Source organism: Staurois parvus, unplaced genomic scaffold (assembly GCF_062004578.1).
Source record: "Staurois parvus isolate SC_StPar_1 unplaced genomic scaffold, SC_StPar_1.0 ptg000021l, whole genome shotgun sequence".
NCBI lineage: Eukaryota > Metazoa > Chordata > Amphibia > Anura > Ranidae > Staurois > Staurois parvus.
In genome coordinates, this window is record NW_028317817.1 from 14818480 (window position 1) to 14835058 (window position 16579).

Here is a 16579-nt window from a genome sequence, read left to right on the forward strand (position 1 = left end):
GGAATGTTGTGGGTTTCTTCATTCCAAACCCATCACGGACACACAGTAAAGTCAGAACTAGAGGGCCTTCTTTAGGTATCCCTGCAGGGTTAACCCTTTCATGAACTGCGGGTATTAAATCCTAGATACCAAGTTTAACGTTAAGAAGCTTTAGTAGGCATCAGCTAATATGAAAAAACCTCTATGACTAATTGGCCTACTCTAATAATTATTTTTAAGGAGCTCATTATGTTAAGAAAGACCCTGCTTAAGTTTCTTCATATTAGCAGCAGACAAATGAATAAACTTTAAAAGATGTATTTTAGCTATTGTACCCAGCAGGTTTTTATGGCAACAACTTTTTAAATAAATTATATTTGCATACACTGCAATATTTTCTAACATTGAACTTTTGTCTCTGTGCTCAGCAAGGAGCACAGTGTCATTTGTAAACCAACCTCTCCATCTTACATATGATCACAATGATCGTTAGCCTGAGTCTTGTGACTGTAAGTGAGCTAAGAGCATGCAAAGGTTCATGCTACAAGCTCACAATTGGAACATGGATTTAAGTTCTCATGGCATTGGGAACTATGCTTGAAAAAAAAATATAAAGCAGGAGTGGTTAAATTACATAATACAGAGGACCTTGTAGTCCCTGATATTACCAAGGCCACATGTTTAGTGCATTCAATGCTACAGCAAACAGTCAGAGACTGGAAATAATACAGTAGTTGGTCATAGATGTGATTGGAGCCTGGAGACATGTTGGAGGAGATTGGAAGGTACTTGGACCATGTTACAGGAAACTGCTAAAGATTACAGTACTTCTGTTATAGTTCCTTTATAATTCAGTGCTGCCTACAGCACCCTTTTAGCTGCATTCACATAGGTGAATAAGTGCATATGGCAGATTCTAGTCACATGAATACGATTCCTGCTGCTGGAATCTGCTTTATGTTCCTAATCAAAAATGAGTATGTAGCCTAAAGAATTGCTGGTGCCACATTTGATAGTCCTCTCGGCAAGATCCACTATAAAAGGTCAAAGAATAAAAGGCAAAAAAGAATAGATAGCACAGAACAAATTAAGAAAGTGTATAAATAGTTTAGTAGAAACACGTTTAGTTATTATTTTCTAATACTATCCCTGGACAATTACACAGGCAAGCAAATCACTACTACAGCTTTTGGGTCCCAATGAAGGCACATTAAGTACCAGAGGGTCACATGTAGCCTTCAAATCTACACATTTTGGTTGTCTAGTGGTTCATTTATTTATTCTCTTTAAACATAATCTTTTTTTATAATGTTTTTGATTATTAATTCTTAGGGTAAGCTTGAACTATATGTGTATAAAAGGATGAAACATTAATTGCAATACATTGCAACTAATATAGGATAGTTTTTGGCCAACCAGCGGTATAACATTTGTGTTCTCATTTGTTAGTATACAAATGGGCATACTCTGTAACGTTAATGTGTACTATATGCAGTGCAGTAACCATCACAACCAATCAATATATTTATGTTTGAGTTGTCTTTCCCAACATGAAATCGAACTAAACACTGTGGATTACTTTCCTTGACATATGAACACACCTGATTTAGTTTTTTCCCTCTAGCGTACAGTAATAACTAGTCTCTTATGGTATAAAATCTTGTGCAAATAAACTTCGAATCTTAACAGACTTCTAACTCTTAGCATTCCAGTAATTCATAAATCTTAAAAGTTATTATGATGCTAAAGTCAAACATCAGATCAATAATATTTCCTATTGTAGCAAGTATGTTGCTAGAATTAATTGCTTCCACCTGCATTGGGACTAGAATATTATATCATGAAAAGTGCTGATGATTGCAGGATCTAAATTTCAGATATAAGGCACACATAAAGTGCTTAGAGAGCAAATCCAGGCAACAGTCCATTTAGCTATGTATTATATTCAACACACATCAATGCAACTGTGCTAAAGGATGCTGTATTTTTTTGCCTTACATCCCTGTAGGAAAAATGTTCCTGTGGGTGTCTCCTTCCACCTTTGAGTAGTCTATGGCCTTGATATGCTAGAAGTGTGAAAATGAGGAGAGTTGTTGGGGGGGGGTTGTGAAAAAAGTGTACTGGTAGTCACTGGACACAACAAGGAGGATCAGAGGGGCTGTAAGGAATGTGGTGGGGTGTCGCTGCATGTATTGAAGGCAGGACAGGACGTGAGCAGAAGGTGATTGGAGGTAATATTTCACTGTGATCTAGAATAGAGGGACACAAGACTATGTGGACAGGATCAGGAATGACCAACAGATGTTTTGATTACAAGGGTGAATTAATTTTTTCAAACCTTTGGGAGGTAAAACAGTTAACATATGTGTTGTTACTTTGTACTAAACCACTTTTCTGGGATTCCACCTTAATTGTCCATTCTGACTAGAGTGTAACATCTGTGGGAAAACATGAATTTTTAATTCTGACTTTGAGCAAGTTGCTTTCAAAGCTTCAAGGTTGTTACATATAAGCACATTTTACATGAATAATTCCCTGCTTCCCAAAATTGTTTGTGGAAATGTACTGGATATTTCGACTGATGCATGTATAGGTTGATTTTTCAGAAGGGAGGAGGTTAAATTCTTTCATAAGAAATTCAAACATTTTTATGTCGTTTTTAACACAAATATCTTGTATTGTGCATATGCCATTATGTTTCCAATTCAAGATATCTATGCTAGGCATTACGACTTCTAAGGCTGTTGTAGGTGTAGGTATAAGAAGAGGACTTATTTGGACAGGATGTATAGGCATGGAGCTTAAGGATTTCCTGGCTTCAATTGAGGCTCGTATAGTTGCTGTTGTTTTACTAGTGGGAATCCTTTGCCATAAGCTCGCTAGTAGTATGGCGCTTAAATCTGTAGTAGAGGCTAGAGTTTATTCAATGTCACCCCATTTTGTATCATCTTCCACTATAAACCAATGTTTGAGCTGTCTAATAACGATGCTTTGTGATAGTCCCTAATGTCAAGAAATCCCATTCCTCCTCCTTTTTTGTGTTTGATTAATATATTATGTGAGCATCTAGGTCTCATGTTTCCTCATACTGTATGTATTTTTTAAGCATAGATTGAAGTTTTGTTAGATATGAAGATTTAATAGAGATTGGAATTGATCTAAATAGATATAAAATCTGACATTTGTAGACTCTATGACTTTCACATAAACCAATTAATTTACACGTATTGGGATTTTTTTTTAGCAAAGACATGTAGCAAAATACATTTTGGTTTAAATTTATGAAGAAATTTGATTTTTAAAAATTTTTTTGCTGGATATATTTGATAGCAAAAAGTAAAAAATATAGTTTTTTTTTCTTCAAAATTGATGGTTTTTTTTGTTTATAAAATAAAAAACGCAGAGGTGATTAACCACTTGCCTACCAGGCACTTATACCCCCTTCCTTACCAGGCCAATTTTCAGCTTTCAGCGCTGCCGCACTTTGATTGACAATTGCGCGGTCATGGAACATTGTACCCATATGAAATTTTGATAATTTTTTTCTCACAAATAGAGCTTTCTTTTGGTGGTATTTAATCGCCACTGGGCACTTTACTTTTTGCGCTATAAATTAAAAAATGTGCAAAAAATTTGAAAAAAAAAAAGTTTATTTGTTTCTTTTATAAAATTTTTCAAACAGGTATTTTTTCTCCTTCACTGATTTGCGTTGATGAGACGGCACTGATGGGCACTGATAGGCGGCACTGATGGGCACTGATAGGCAGCACTAAAGGGCACTGATAGGCAGTACTAATGAGGTTGCACGGATAGGAGGCACTGATAGACAGCACTAATTAGGGGTCACGGATAGGCGGCACTGATATGCAGCACTGATAGGCGGCACTGATAGGTGACACTGATGATGGGTACTGATAGACGGCACTGACTGGCATCACTTCTGGGCACTGACTGGTGGCACTGACTGGCACAACCCCTGGGCACTGATTGGTGGCACTGACTGGCAGCACTGCTGGGCTGCACTGGTGGGTGGCACTGGTGGGTGGCACTGGTGGGCACAGGTGGGTGGCACTGGTGGGCACAGGTGGGTGGCACTGCTGGGCACATGTAGGTGGCACTTCTGGGCACAGGTAGGTGGCACTGCAGAGTGGCACAGGTGGGTGCACTGCTGGGCACATGTGGGGGCACTGCTGGGAACGGGTGGGCGGGGCTAGTGGGCGCACTGCTGGGCAGAACTTGCGGGTGTCACTGCTGGGCACCGATCATCAGGGCACTGATCATCAGTGCCCTGATGATCAGTGCCGATCCCCGCTCTGACAACTGCCGGTTCTCGGCAGTACTTTCCTCACGATCTGACAGCGTGAGGAAAGTGCAGCCGAGAACCGGCACTTGCATTTCCCTGTGATCAGCGTGTCATTGGACACCGCTGATCACGTGGTAAAAGGCCGGTGGGATCGGCCTTTCACCACATCACGTGATCAGCTGTGTCCATAGGACACAGCGATCACGGAGATCGCCGGGTGCGTGCAGGAGAGCGCGTTCTGGGAGGACGTCATATGACGTCCACTCAGAACTGGCCGGCCGCGGTGAAGCCGTCATTCGGCTATGCGCGGTCGGCAAGAGGTTAAATACCACCAAAAGAAAGTTCTATTCATGGGGAAAAAAAGGACATACATTTCATTTATGTACAGCATTGCATGGCCGCGTACTTGTCAGTTAAATTGATGCAGTGCTGTATTGCAAAAAATGGCCTGATCAGGAAGGGGGGTAAATCCTTTGGAGGGCAAGTGGTTAAAGCTGAGCTCACGTAAAAGCAAGTATTGTGAGAAAAAGAGACATATAATGTATATTCTTATGTAAATTTAGTTTTTCTTTAATGTATTTCTTGCAGATTTGTGTAGAAGCTTCCTGCAATAAAGACTAGTTACTGCTAATCTCTCTCTTTGTGTAGGATGACTGGTCTTGTCTCCACCCCCACTCCCTTCCTGAAAGCTTTCTGCATGCAGACACTAGTTGGTGGACCTTACCTGCAGGCAATATACAGAATGGTGATATTGTAACTAGGCTTTCAAAGGCGTTTGGTTACACAAATTGAAATCATATCTTTTCTGGTTGTTGAAGAATTTATTTAAATTAAAGTTTGTGTGTCTAAATTCCAGCTTTTAATTTAAAGTTAGTCTTTGCTTAATTACAAGTTGACTAGTTTAATAAAATCACACAGCTATCATACAACTGATAAATTGTAAATATGAGTATTCTTTTCTGTTGATTCTAGGTGGTACGTGCCAGAGCCCAGCTCTTTCTGCGCTGATCCGTCCTCCATTCCCAACCTTACAACCTCCACTGGACCTAAAGCAAATCCTTCCCTTTTCTCTGGACAATGCAGCAGCAATCAATCTCTTCCCAAACCTGACTGCAGTAAGTATATGATTTTTATTGAATTGCTAAAAATGAAAGAATGAACAATATTTGTGTTTTAGGTGTCATGGAACTGAGCTATTGTAGCTAATTTAAATGTTTTCATAAATATTGCAGATAACACATCCTTTTATCTTACAAAACAATTCAAATGGGTGCACTTTATTTGCACAACTTAATAAAAGCACATACATTTTGCATCTATCTAGCTACAGTAGATAGCTGTTATACTACAGTATCTATTTAATATATACAGTTACATGATCATTCTCTTTAAAATAACTGAACAATTGCAATAACATTGTATTTCCAACATTACAATTAATTGACAGCTGTCAGCATTCTAGTCACAACCCCTTTTCTGGCAGTAATAACACTGAGCTATAATGATTAATGTTCTCTTTAGGCTGAAATGTTGGTGTAATAAATTATTGATTTTCTACTTCCTATCTAATATCATGTGTCTGAAGATGCCTATCTCATAACAGATCAGCTCTGTACATGTGCAGACTGCAGGCGTAAAGGAGAGTTTAAGCTGAGATGTTAGGACCTTTTCTAGTTAACCTTTCACTTGCTATTACATTTTTAAAGAAGCCTGTTTCCTTTTTATCTAGTTTGGTTTATTTTAACTTGTTTAAAATTACTTACACCATTTACATTTATATCACTTATAAAAGAACACCACCCAGAGAGATGAAAAATTACACAAAAACAAAAACCCAACATAAAAATAGAGCTACATAATAGAACAGTGATGGGCCAAACATCCCCATGTTCGGTTTGCAGATGAACGTTAGAATCTATTGAATGTTAGGTCTATGTGACTTCAACTTGTAAATTCAAAAGTGCCCATTTTGAAGGCTTATATGCAAGTTATTGGCCATAAACGGGGTATGGGGATAGTGGTACTGCCCTGAGGGACATGAATCAGTGAAAAACAATTTCAAAAGGTACCGTTTTTAAAGGGGCAGTCATTTTTCCTTGTTTAGAGTAAAAAAAAATTGGAATTAAAAATGACTTTAAATATCATGCCTGGGGGTCCCCTTAAGCTACCTGCAAAGTTGCACATCTGCACAATTTATAGAACTTGCTGCAGGACTGTAATTTTCTTTTAAAATTAAATTTTTTATAAAAAAAAGGGCATACCAGGCCCTCTACATCTGGTAGGACATTTAGGGGGACCCCACCCCAAAAAATGGTGGAAAAAAGCGTAGGGGTCCCCCCTAAATTACTACCAGACCCTTGATCCAAGCACAGGCCTGGCAGGGCAGGAAAGGGAGGGATGATCCAGCTTACCAGGCCTTATGCCCTTGGTATGAGGAAGGTGTCCCCATGACGATGGGGACAAAGGCGTCTTCCCCACAACCCTGGCCCAGTGGTTGTGAGGGTCTGTGAGAAGAGGGGCTCATTAGGATCAGGGTACCCCTTAAAATAATGCCCCCCCTTGTGAATGAGTAAGGGGTTGTTGTACCCATACCCATTCACTAAAGGGTTAAAAATAGACGCCAGACTTTTGGAAAATTCCTTTAATTGAACAAAAAAATAAATAACAGTTTTTGTTTAATTAAAAAACAGTCCTTTAATTAAAAAAATCCAAAAAATGGTTCAATCGTAATCCATCATCAATCACAGTGTCCAGCATTGTCATGATGATGTCAACTCGCCAACATGGAAAAAAAAATGACGCCCCCCAACCTGTCCACTCCCGCTGAGCACTTGCTGCAATCTGCCATTTGCCGGTCAGATTAAAACAACTGGGCGGAGCTAGTGGTGATATCATCGCTAGCTCCACCCAATTGTGCTGTGATTGGCCAAAGCATTGCACTTGACCTGTGGTCAGGTGCATTGCTTTGGCCAATCATGGCTCTCACAATGCAGAATAGCCTGCCAAATGCCCTTACCTTTGTGCGTTCGGCAAACACACGAACGGCTGATGTTCGACTTGAACTTACATTTGACTCAAATGTCAAGCCCATCCCTATAATGGAACTGTTGAGTGCCACCTTGCTTTAGTAAAGTATTAGCACATTACAAAATTTAATGGGGATAAGACAGAGTTTAATTTGCTTACATTGCTGTTTACAAGCTCCACGGGCAGTCATTACCTCCAGTTAGTTAGTCACTGACCAGTAGCAAACATATGGCCAATAGAGTTAGAGCATACTTTCTTACAGTCAACAGATCACTAGGTAGTTAAATAACCCCATCTTGCACCCTAAAATTAAGTAGCAACCAAACAATATTAATTATCTGGAAAATGTTCTGGACTGTTACTGTGCAATATCTAAAGCAATTCTATCTTTGGTAAGCTCACCCTTTATTAAGGTAGGAAAATCAAAACTGTCCCACTTGAAATACAGGTACAGTATGTGGAAGGTGTTACTTTCACCACCATACAAAGCGATGTGATCTGCAATAATGACTACATGACTGACACAGATGAAACTGGAAAGGGCCTTCAGCAATACTCATAGCAAAGTGACTATTTAGCTACTGACTACCGAATCAAGATTAACACATAACTAGAAAAATGCAGGCTAATTTTAGCTTTCAGCACTGTATTTGACTGCCCATACAATATATGGCTCTATATTGAAACATTTTTGATCAGTCCTACCATTGCAGAATGTGCTACTGAAGGATGCTATATATATTTTTCAGCTGTATAGACCCATAATCAATTGACTGAGACAATTAAAGAGGCAGCTAACATCTTTAAACTTTTCCTGGTCTCCCTTCCACCTATATTTTCCAGCTGAATTTAGCCACAAACATCCAGAGTTGTTCAGAAAAAGTTTTCACACTTTTGTAAGACTTAAGACATGGTGTCGCCACCTCTACCTTTCATCCTTAGGTTCTGGTCCTCATGTGCCGTTATAGTAAATACTGTTATACATCCCTGATCATTGCAACTAATGCTGTGACTTTTGCATACCTAAACATGTTTAAACCATCTCACCACATACACACCAGACTTGAAGTTGCACCCATTTGATGACCAAAGTCATACAGCAATACAGATAAAGCTTTATATCACCGAAAACAACTTTACCACTCTAAGCAAAAACCCCTTTCCTTAAATCACCTTTGTTACATAGGGCATTTTATTGTTACGCTGGCCCTAGCTAGGCTTGGAACATGGAGATATCAGTTGTTTTACTAAAGGGCATAAAGCGCTACAGGAAAAGCCACTTCCAAGAGTAATGTGAAATCTGGCCCTGGTGCAGTCTGAAAAAGCTGGACAGGTTTCTCGCTAACCACCATTATCAGTAATAATTTGGTTTGCCTGTGGGTAGCCTTATAAGCATAAAGTAAATACCTGGAAAACACTGAGAATCATTAATGCATTTGTTTTACATGTATCATAGAAAACAACTCATAAGAATTCCTCCTAGTAATTAGAGGGTTATATGAATCTCATTTCACAATGACTTTGATTTTTCATTGTACTAAAGTATACATATACAGGCAACTGATGGTTTGTTGTGACATTTGCGTCATCTGATTTGAACTCTTTGATTTGTATCTGCTACACCTTGCAATCTCATAATCATCTCTGTAATTATGACTTGTGATTCTCTTTTGTCAGGGTAGCAAAAGTAGAATGGCATATGAAATTAGCTACTAGCAAAATTATACATTTTTAAGCAACTGAGAAAAAATGAGATTACAGTTATGTAAAGCTAAAATGTTCCATCCTGTGTACAATCTAAAAAGCATTATCTGCTACTGTTATCCCATATTTCTCTGATTTATAAACAAAAATTCCTTTTGAAGGCTGCAAATCATAAACCCATGTACATATTTTCTGTTTACACCAGACATGTTTTAAGCACAGTGGCTTAGTGGTTAGCAGTTCTGTGTTACAGTATTAGGGTCCGTGGTTCAAATCCTAGCCACGACATTACATGTATGGAGTTTGCATGTTCTACCTATGCTTGTATTCCCTACAACACTTGAAATACAAGGTGGTAGATTAATTGACTCCTGTTTAAATTAACCCTAGTATATTCATGTGAGATAGGGGCCTTAAATTGTTTGCTTCTTGAGGGCATCAACTGATGTGAACATACAATATGTAAGTGCACTGTATATTGGTAATAACCCCAATGGGTCATTTATTCTGACAGCGGAGAGATTGCCCTGCCATCATGCTATCAGAATACATAGATCAGCATTACAGTCTATAGCTTAGAGAGGTGATCAAGTAAAAAACTACCAACAAGGCAGTTGAGCAGAAGTCTGTCGGGAGATTGACTTCTGTTCAAACAGTGGCCACACATGGATCAAAATTTAGCCTGTCCCTGCTGAACTGGCTGAATTTAAATTCACGTATGGCCAGCTTAAGGGCATAACAGCCATTTTGAAAAGATACCTGCCAAGATGTGTCCCACTTGAAGAGCCTGACACTGAGGCATCGCTGATATATCTATTAAGTGCCTGCCTACTAATTTTTGATTTAACCTCAACTTGCGCTCCATATGCATATATGATCTTAATAAAGAAAACTCAAAACTCCATCTGGTCATAATGTACTATCCAAAGCAGATGCTGCCAGTCATACACTACTCTAGCAGTACCCTAAACCTGTGTCTCTTTAAAAATCAATAGCTGTTAAATCATGGAATACTAATAGATAATATTAAATGCACATGTTCACACCCTGGGGAATACCCCTTCACAATAGCATGATGCCATAAATCACTTCCATTACATCATGAAGATATTCATATGACCTATAACTGTTCATAAGCTCTTGGTCAGATACTTTATAACCCACGATGTCCAAGATGTATTCCAAACCAAGCCCATCCCAAATGTATTGTTGTAATGCAACTGAAATTGTGTATATATCAACTATTGAACACTTCTGATGTGGGACTTTAAGTTATACTACAGGTTACCACAAATCATTAAGATACCAATATATAAAACAATCAGATTTTATTACAAAATTTATTAAAAACCATTAATGGTTCACACATATTAATAGATAAGTAAATTAAAAAAGAGCAAAATACATGTATGTCTTTGAAATGGGTCAAAGCATTTTGCGGGTTTTTCCTGCTTCTTCAGGACCGACAAGGAAATTATAACTAATGATGGGTTGTGCAGGATAGTAGAATTATCTCCCTATAAAAGAATATCCTCAGGGGTGTAATTTATCAAAAAACTTCAAAAATCATCACATTGGTGCTTGAAAACCATGCCCGCCAGCCCATAGGAGAGACATCCGGACAACAAATCACTTGTAGTGTGCCCAAAGGAAATGCATGATGCAGATACAGTCAGTTAGTGGATCTCCAATTATCTCTGAGTTTAGTAAACCAGGATGGGAATCTAAGAGAGAGATGTATAAGGAAGATCCCTCAGACCATTCACACAAATCTCACAAAGCCACTAGGCCGTTTCAGTATCAGTTGCTGACACTCAAACATCATAACAGGAATACATGTATAGTGAGCATGGGGAACACCAGGATACTTACTAAATGTGCAGGTCTTCCCTGTAAGAGAAAAAAAACATAAAAGGCACTTAAAATACAAATAAAAGTCCAAAAAAGTCTTTAAAATACCATGCCTGTAACACCCAAGGGTGAAAATCTAGTAAAATTCCATAATGGTAAATTGGTAGTACAATGCAATGTGGATCATAAATAGTAGATAATCTGTTTAGGGAGTAAAAATTAGGTCTCTGCCTGACTGGTTTGGTTAGTCCTGGCTTGCTGCATCAAAGGAAGGCATAAAACATTTTTTTTAACAATTGTGTTAGCTCATATGCATAAATAAAATTTTGTTTATGTTGTTTTTATGCGGTTCATGGTTGAGAATATATATTATTTTGCATTACAGTTGTTTGAGTCCACAAAGTAAATACAAATGCTATATATTTTTTACTATACATTTACGAGATGCAAATATAGGCCAGCAAACTATTGACATTTGCAAAGAATAAGCTGTCACTAAAATTAATCAGTATTTTTCAGATTGCAATTGAGTGGGGGGGGGGGGAGATAGGTTTGTTATATAAAGACTGCTGCCACTTACAAAAGTTTTTCACAACCTTTTCAACCCATGGAAACCTATGGTATAACTGTCAGGTCTCAGGAAAACCCTGCAAAAATTATTATACCTATAGCTTATTATAGATTAGCATGATCAGTAAGTTGTAGAAATAAAATGTTTTCATTAATAAAAAAGATTATGACTGTGCCATACCTTGAGTATTTGGCACTTAGGGCAGATAATTTTTAATACTCCTTTGCTCTATACAGTGAAACTATTGTAATAATCATAAAAAGTAAAGAGTAATAATAATTGCTTGAGAGCAAACCCATAACAGTGAAAACTGAAGTACCTCCTTGTCTTTGGAGAGGTGACTCCTTACATTGGATGTCAGTGGGAAATGTACCTCTTACATCAACAGTTTACTATTAAAGGGAGATCAAACTGGCACTGCCTTTTGCTTAAGGAACACATAGCAAACTCTGGAGGAACCCAAGGGTTCCACAGAACTCTGGCTGGGAAAGACATGTGAAGTATTATGTATAGGTTCAAACTTTTCAGCAGTGTGTGTAAAGAGTAGACTCAGACACAAAGAAAAAGGACATGCATTTATTAAGAGCTACATATACTGTATGAAAATGTGGGTAGTGGGCATGTGGGTATTATTATACTTTACAGGCTACATGTATTATGCATTCATAACCAATCACAACTAAAACAAACAAGAATCTTAACCAATTATGAACGATACAAAGCACGATTATATGGCATATACTACATAATTAGTGTATACTACATAATTAGTGCATGACACTGCAAAAAAATGACTTACACACATGACTGCTTCCTGGGAAAGTATTTTCTATAAGTGTGCTCTTACATTTATTTAATCGGTAAACATCAACACCCTTTTCCCTGGTTCAACTAGCAAGATGATTCTTGGGAAGTAATAACGGTTTCAGCTCCATGACAGCTAGCTTCCAGTGTATAAGGCTAGTCACACACTATGAAATTTCTCTAATAACCAACATGGAAATCAATATTGTAGCGTGGAAGATGTACCTTTGTCATGGACTGTGTAAAATTATTTTCACATAATTATTGATCCAGTAGGGATACATTTTCTTAGAACCGCAAAGAAACCCCAAACATGAGACCTTTAAAGATAGGTCTTTCAAAAGTGATGCTAATTGATATGGTATGCCAAAATAAAGTAATTAAAAACAGGTAATCCTAACAGAGAATACTTCAAAGATGGATTGAAGCCATATAGAAATGTTATATAATGTAAGGTTTGACTAGGGTTTTTCTAAAACAAAAAGTGATCCCCATGGTAATTCTTCATCTTTTACTGACTTTAATATCTGTTTAGGAATTGACTCTTGTCCAACTGGGTGGGAAATTCAGTACACTGGCCTATCTTCAACCACTCAGTTATGCCCACTCCATGCTCTGTTAGGTTGACTTAGATATGAGATGGGGAAGTATGGGTGGCTATGGATTTGTTTAAGCTTATGGGAGATTCTGCACACAGCAGTCTCATGCACACTGCTACCTTCCATTGGTTGTTGATAAGGGCACCAGAAAGTGATGGATTTTATACATGAATACATTTTACAACATTATTAGACATCCGAAATATGAAAACTAATTTTGTTGGGGCGGCTGCAGATTAGCTCAAAATCTAAACTAAAATCACTTGAAAATTTACAATAAATCACTTGAAATGTGTGTTTCAGTGCTGGGTAAAATTCAGCAATTGAGATAGCTGCTCTTACCCCCACTATCCAAATTTCCAGCTGCAGCTATTAGTGAAGTGGTTCACTGTTGTCTCTGGCATAACGTGTTCAGTTTAGTATTGTTATTTTAAGAATGGTAGCAGAGCATCTGTACTTGGCTTCACAGAGGTCACCGTGGGAAGGTATCTGGGAAACCTTACTTGATGATCACCGGAATTTTTAACAGAAGGATGCCTGTAAGTGTTTCAGCTCACCACAATTAATCAATATTGAAAATATCAATTTTTGGTGGTCATAGAGTTTAAGACATTGTGGAGATGTTATTTAAGGTGGCAATGATATTATAAATTGATCTACAATATACAGAGATCTTTTTTTAAACATTGACATTCAACTATTAACAAACTATTAACAAAGACTTTCAGTAAAACCAACACTCATATATAATGTGTTTTCTGTTCAAAATTACTTTCCTCTGCACTATTTTTAGAACATTTAGCCATATAAATAATTACTGAATTCCATTGAATCAAGCATATTAGTTCCTGGGGGAACATCTTGGTATAAAAGACCCACTTCAAATGAGCAAAGGTATTTTGTTAGCTCTACTTAGCTAAGTGAAATTTAGGAAAATAAACATTGCTAATAAGCTGTAGAAACTAATTGCTTTTCAGGGCTATATATACATGTGTATTTATTGGCATATTTTAATTAATATGTCTTTTATTTTCAAATAATGTTGCAACACTTTGAAAATGTAAAGGGAAAAATAATAGTTTAAAGCTATTGTAGTATATTCTTAACTAAAAAAAGATTAAACTGGTGTTTACAGTGGGACAAAAAAGTATTTAGTCAGCCACCAATTGTGCAAGTTCTCCCACTTAAAAAGATGAGAGAGGCCTGTAATTGGCATCATAGGTAGACCTCAACTATGAGAGACAAAATGAGAAACAAAATCCAGACAATCACATTGGCTGATTTGGAAAGAATTTATTTGCAAATTATGGTGGAAAATAAGTATTTGGTCACCTACAAACAAGCAAGATTTCTGGCTCTCACAGACCTGTACCTTCTTCTTTAAGAGGCTCCTCTGTCCTGCACTCATTACCTGTATCAATGGCACCTGTTTGAACTTGTTATCAGTATTAAAGATACCTGTCCACAACCTCAAACATTCACACTCCAAACTCCACTATGGTGAAGACCAAAGAGCTGTCGAAGGACACCAGAAACAAAATTGTAGACCTGCACCAGGCTGGGAAGACTGAATCTGCAATAGGCAAGCAGCTTGGTGTGAACAAATCAACTGTGGGAGCAATAATTAGAAATTGGAAGACATACAAGACCACTGATAATCTCCCTCGATCTGGGGCTCCATGCAAGATCTCACCCTGTGAGGTCAAATGATCACAAGAACTGTGAGCAAAAACCCCAGGACCACACGGGGGGACCTAGTGAATGACCTGCAGAGAGCTGGGACCAACATAACAAAGGCTACCATCAGTAACACACTACGCCGCCAGGGACTCAGATCCTGCAGTGCCAGACGTGTCCCCCTGCTTAAGCCAGTACATGTCCGGGCCCGTCTAAAGTTTTCTAGAGAGCATTTGGATGATCCAGAAGAGGATTGGGAGAATGTCATATGGTCAGATGAAACCAAAATAGAACTGTTTGGTAGAAACACAACTCGTCGTGTTTGGAGGAGAGAGAATGCTGAGTTGCATCCAAAGAACACCATACCTACTGTGAAACATGGGGGTGGAAACATCATGCTTTGGGGCTGTTTCTCTGCAAAGGGACCAGGACGACTGATCCATGTACAGGACAGAATGAATGGGGCCATGTATCGTGAGATTTTGAGTGCAAACCTCCTTCCATCAGCAAGGGCATTGAAGATGAAACGTAGCTGGGTCTTCCAACATGACAATGATCCCAAACATACCGCCCGGGCAACGAAGGAGTGGCTTCATAAGAAGCATTTCAAGGTCCTGAAGTGGCCTAGCCAGTCTCCAGATCTCAACCCCATAGAAAACATTTGGAGGGAGTTGAAAGTCCGTGTTGCCCAGCGACAGCCCCAAAACATCACTGCTCTAGAGGAGATCTGCATGGAGGAATGGGCCAACATACCAGCAACAGTGTGTGCCAACCTTGTGAAGACTTACAGGAAATGTTTGACCTCTGTCATTGCCAACAAGGGATATATAACAAAGTATTGAGATGAACATTTGATATTGACCAAATACTTATTTTCCACCATAATTTGCAAATACATTATTTCCAAATCAGCCAATGTGATTGTCTGGATTTTTTTTCTCATTTTGTCTCTCATAGTTGAGGTCTACCTATGATGCCAATTACAGGCCTCTCTCATCTTTTTAAGTGGGAGAACTTGCACAATTGGTGGCTGACTAAATACTTTTTTTGCCCCACTGTAAATATTTTTGTATAAATAACATTTTTAGTTGATACACAAAAAAAATTAAACATGGTGCACCCATGACACAGATTTTGCAGAGTATTCTGGATTGTTTAAAAGGGAGCTCAGCTGTAGCTTTACCCTTCATGACTGTTATGAATCTCAAAACAGCAGCATCTGGACAGAGCACCTGAGGAGTGTAAAATATGGAGTGGTCACTTATTCAACTGTGTGCATCTGTCTAGCTCTGTAAACCACAGACTTTGTTTTCAGTCTTTTGAGGTTATTTTGGCAAATGTGAAAATGAGCTTTAAGCAATAAAATATATGTAAAAAAATGAGCTTTAAGCTCCACCTGCTGGCTGGAAATAGCAAAAATGAAATAATGATAATGACATATTCAAAAGCACTACACATTCACTTTAACTGAAGATAATATCTTAGAAAAACACAATATTAATATACTTATCAATATTATAGTTAAACATTTAATTATAAATCCATCACTGAATTGTGAATGAATTCCAGAAATCAATGCATCTGCATTTGAGGCAGCAAGACAAAGAAAGAGAAATTTGATGGCCCCCAAAACCAGATTAGCTTTGGATTTCCACATAGCCAACATTGGCTGTGGCCTTGGGTCTAAAGGCTACCAGTGGTGGCACCTATTGTCCTATTTGGGTGGCACCACCATTGTAATCAGGCTGGGTACTCATTGTGGCTATCCCTGTACAGTTTAAGGCTTTTTCTTAGTAAAATAGTGTCCTTATGTATCACCCATTCTAGGTCTGTTCGCCTAGAACTGATCTTCTAGCAGAGTAAAATAACTATTTCCTCAATTGCCTAGTTATAAATTTTATGCATCTAGGCCACTTTTGAATTAGCATGCTGTCTTTTTGCAAACTCCCTGTGTAGTATACAGCTACAGGCAAGATCTCTAGAGATGTGGATTTTGGATAGCCTAGGCAAGAGCAAAATTATTTGAAGATAGCTCAGATTCAGAAGACTTTACAGATCAGGGGT

General features: G+C 38.2%; 1 protein-coding gene across 5 annotated transcripts in view; it reads left to right on the plus strand.

The window, feature by feature from the left end:
- ZNF385D (zinc finger protein 385D) overlaps positions 1-16579 on the plus strand; it is a 431010-nt gene that overhangs the window by 134063 nt on the left and 280368 nt on the right. For all 5 annotated transcript variants that reach the window (XM_089691066.1, XM_089691034.1, XM_089691039.1 and 2 more), the window contains exon 2: positions 5255-5397. In XM_089691066.1, coding sequence (XP_089547192.1) covers positions 5255-5397 — 143 coding nt within the window. The remainder of the gene's footprint in view (positions 1-5254; positions 5398-16579) is intronic.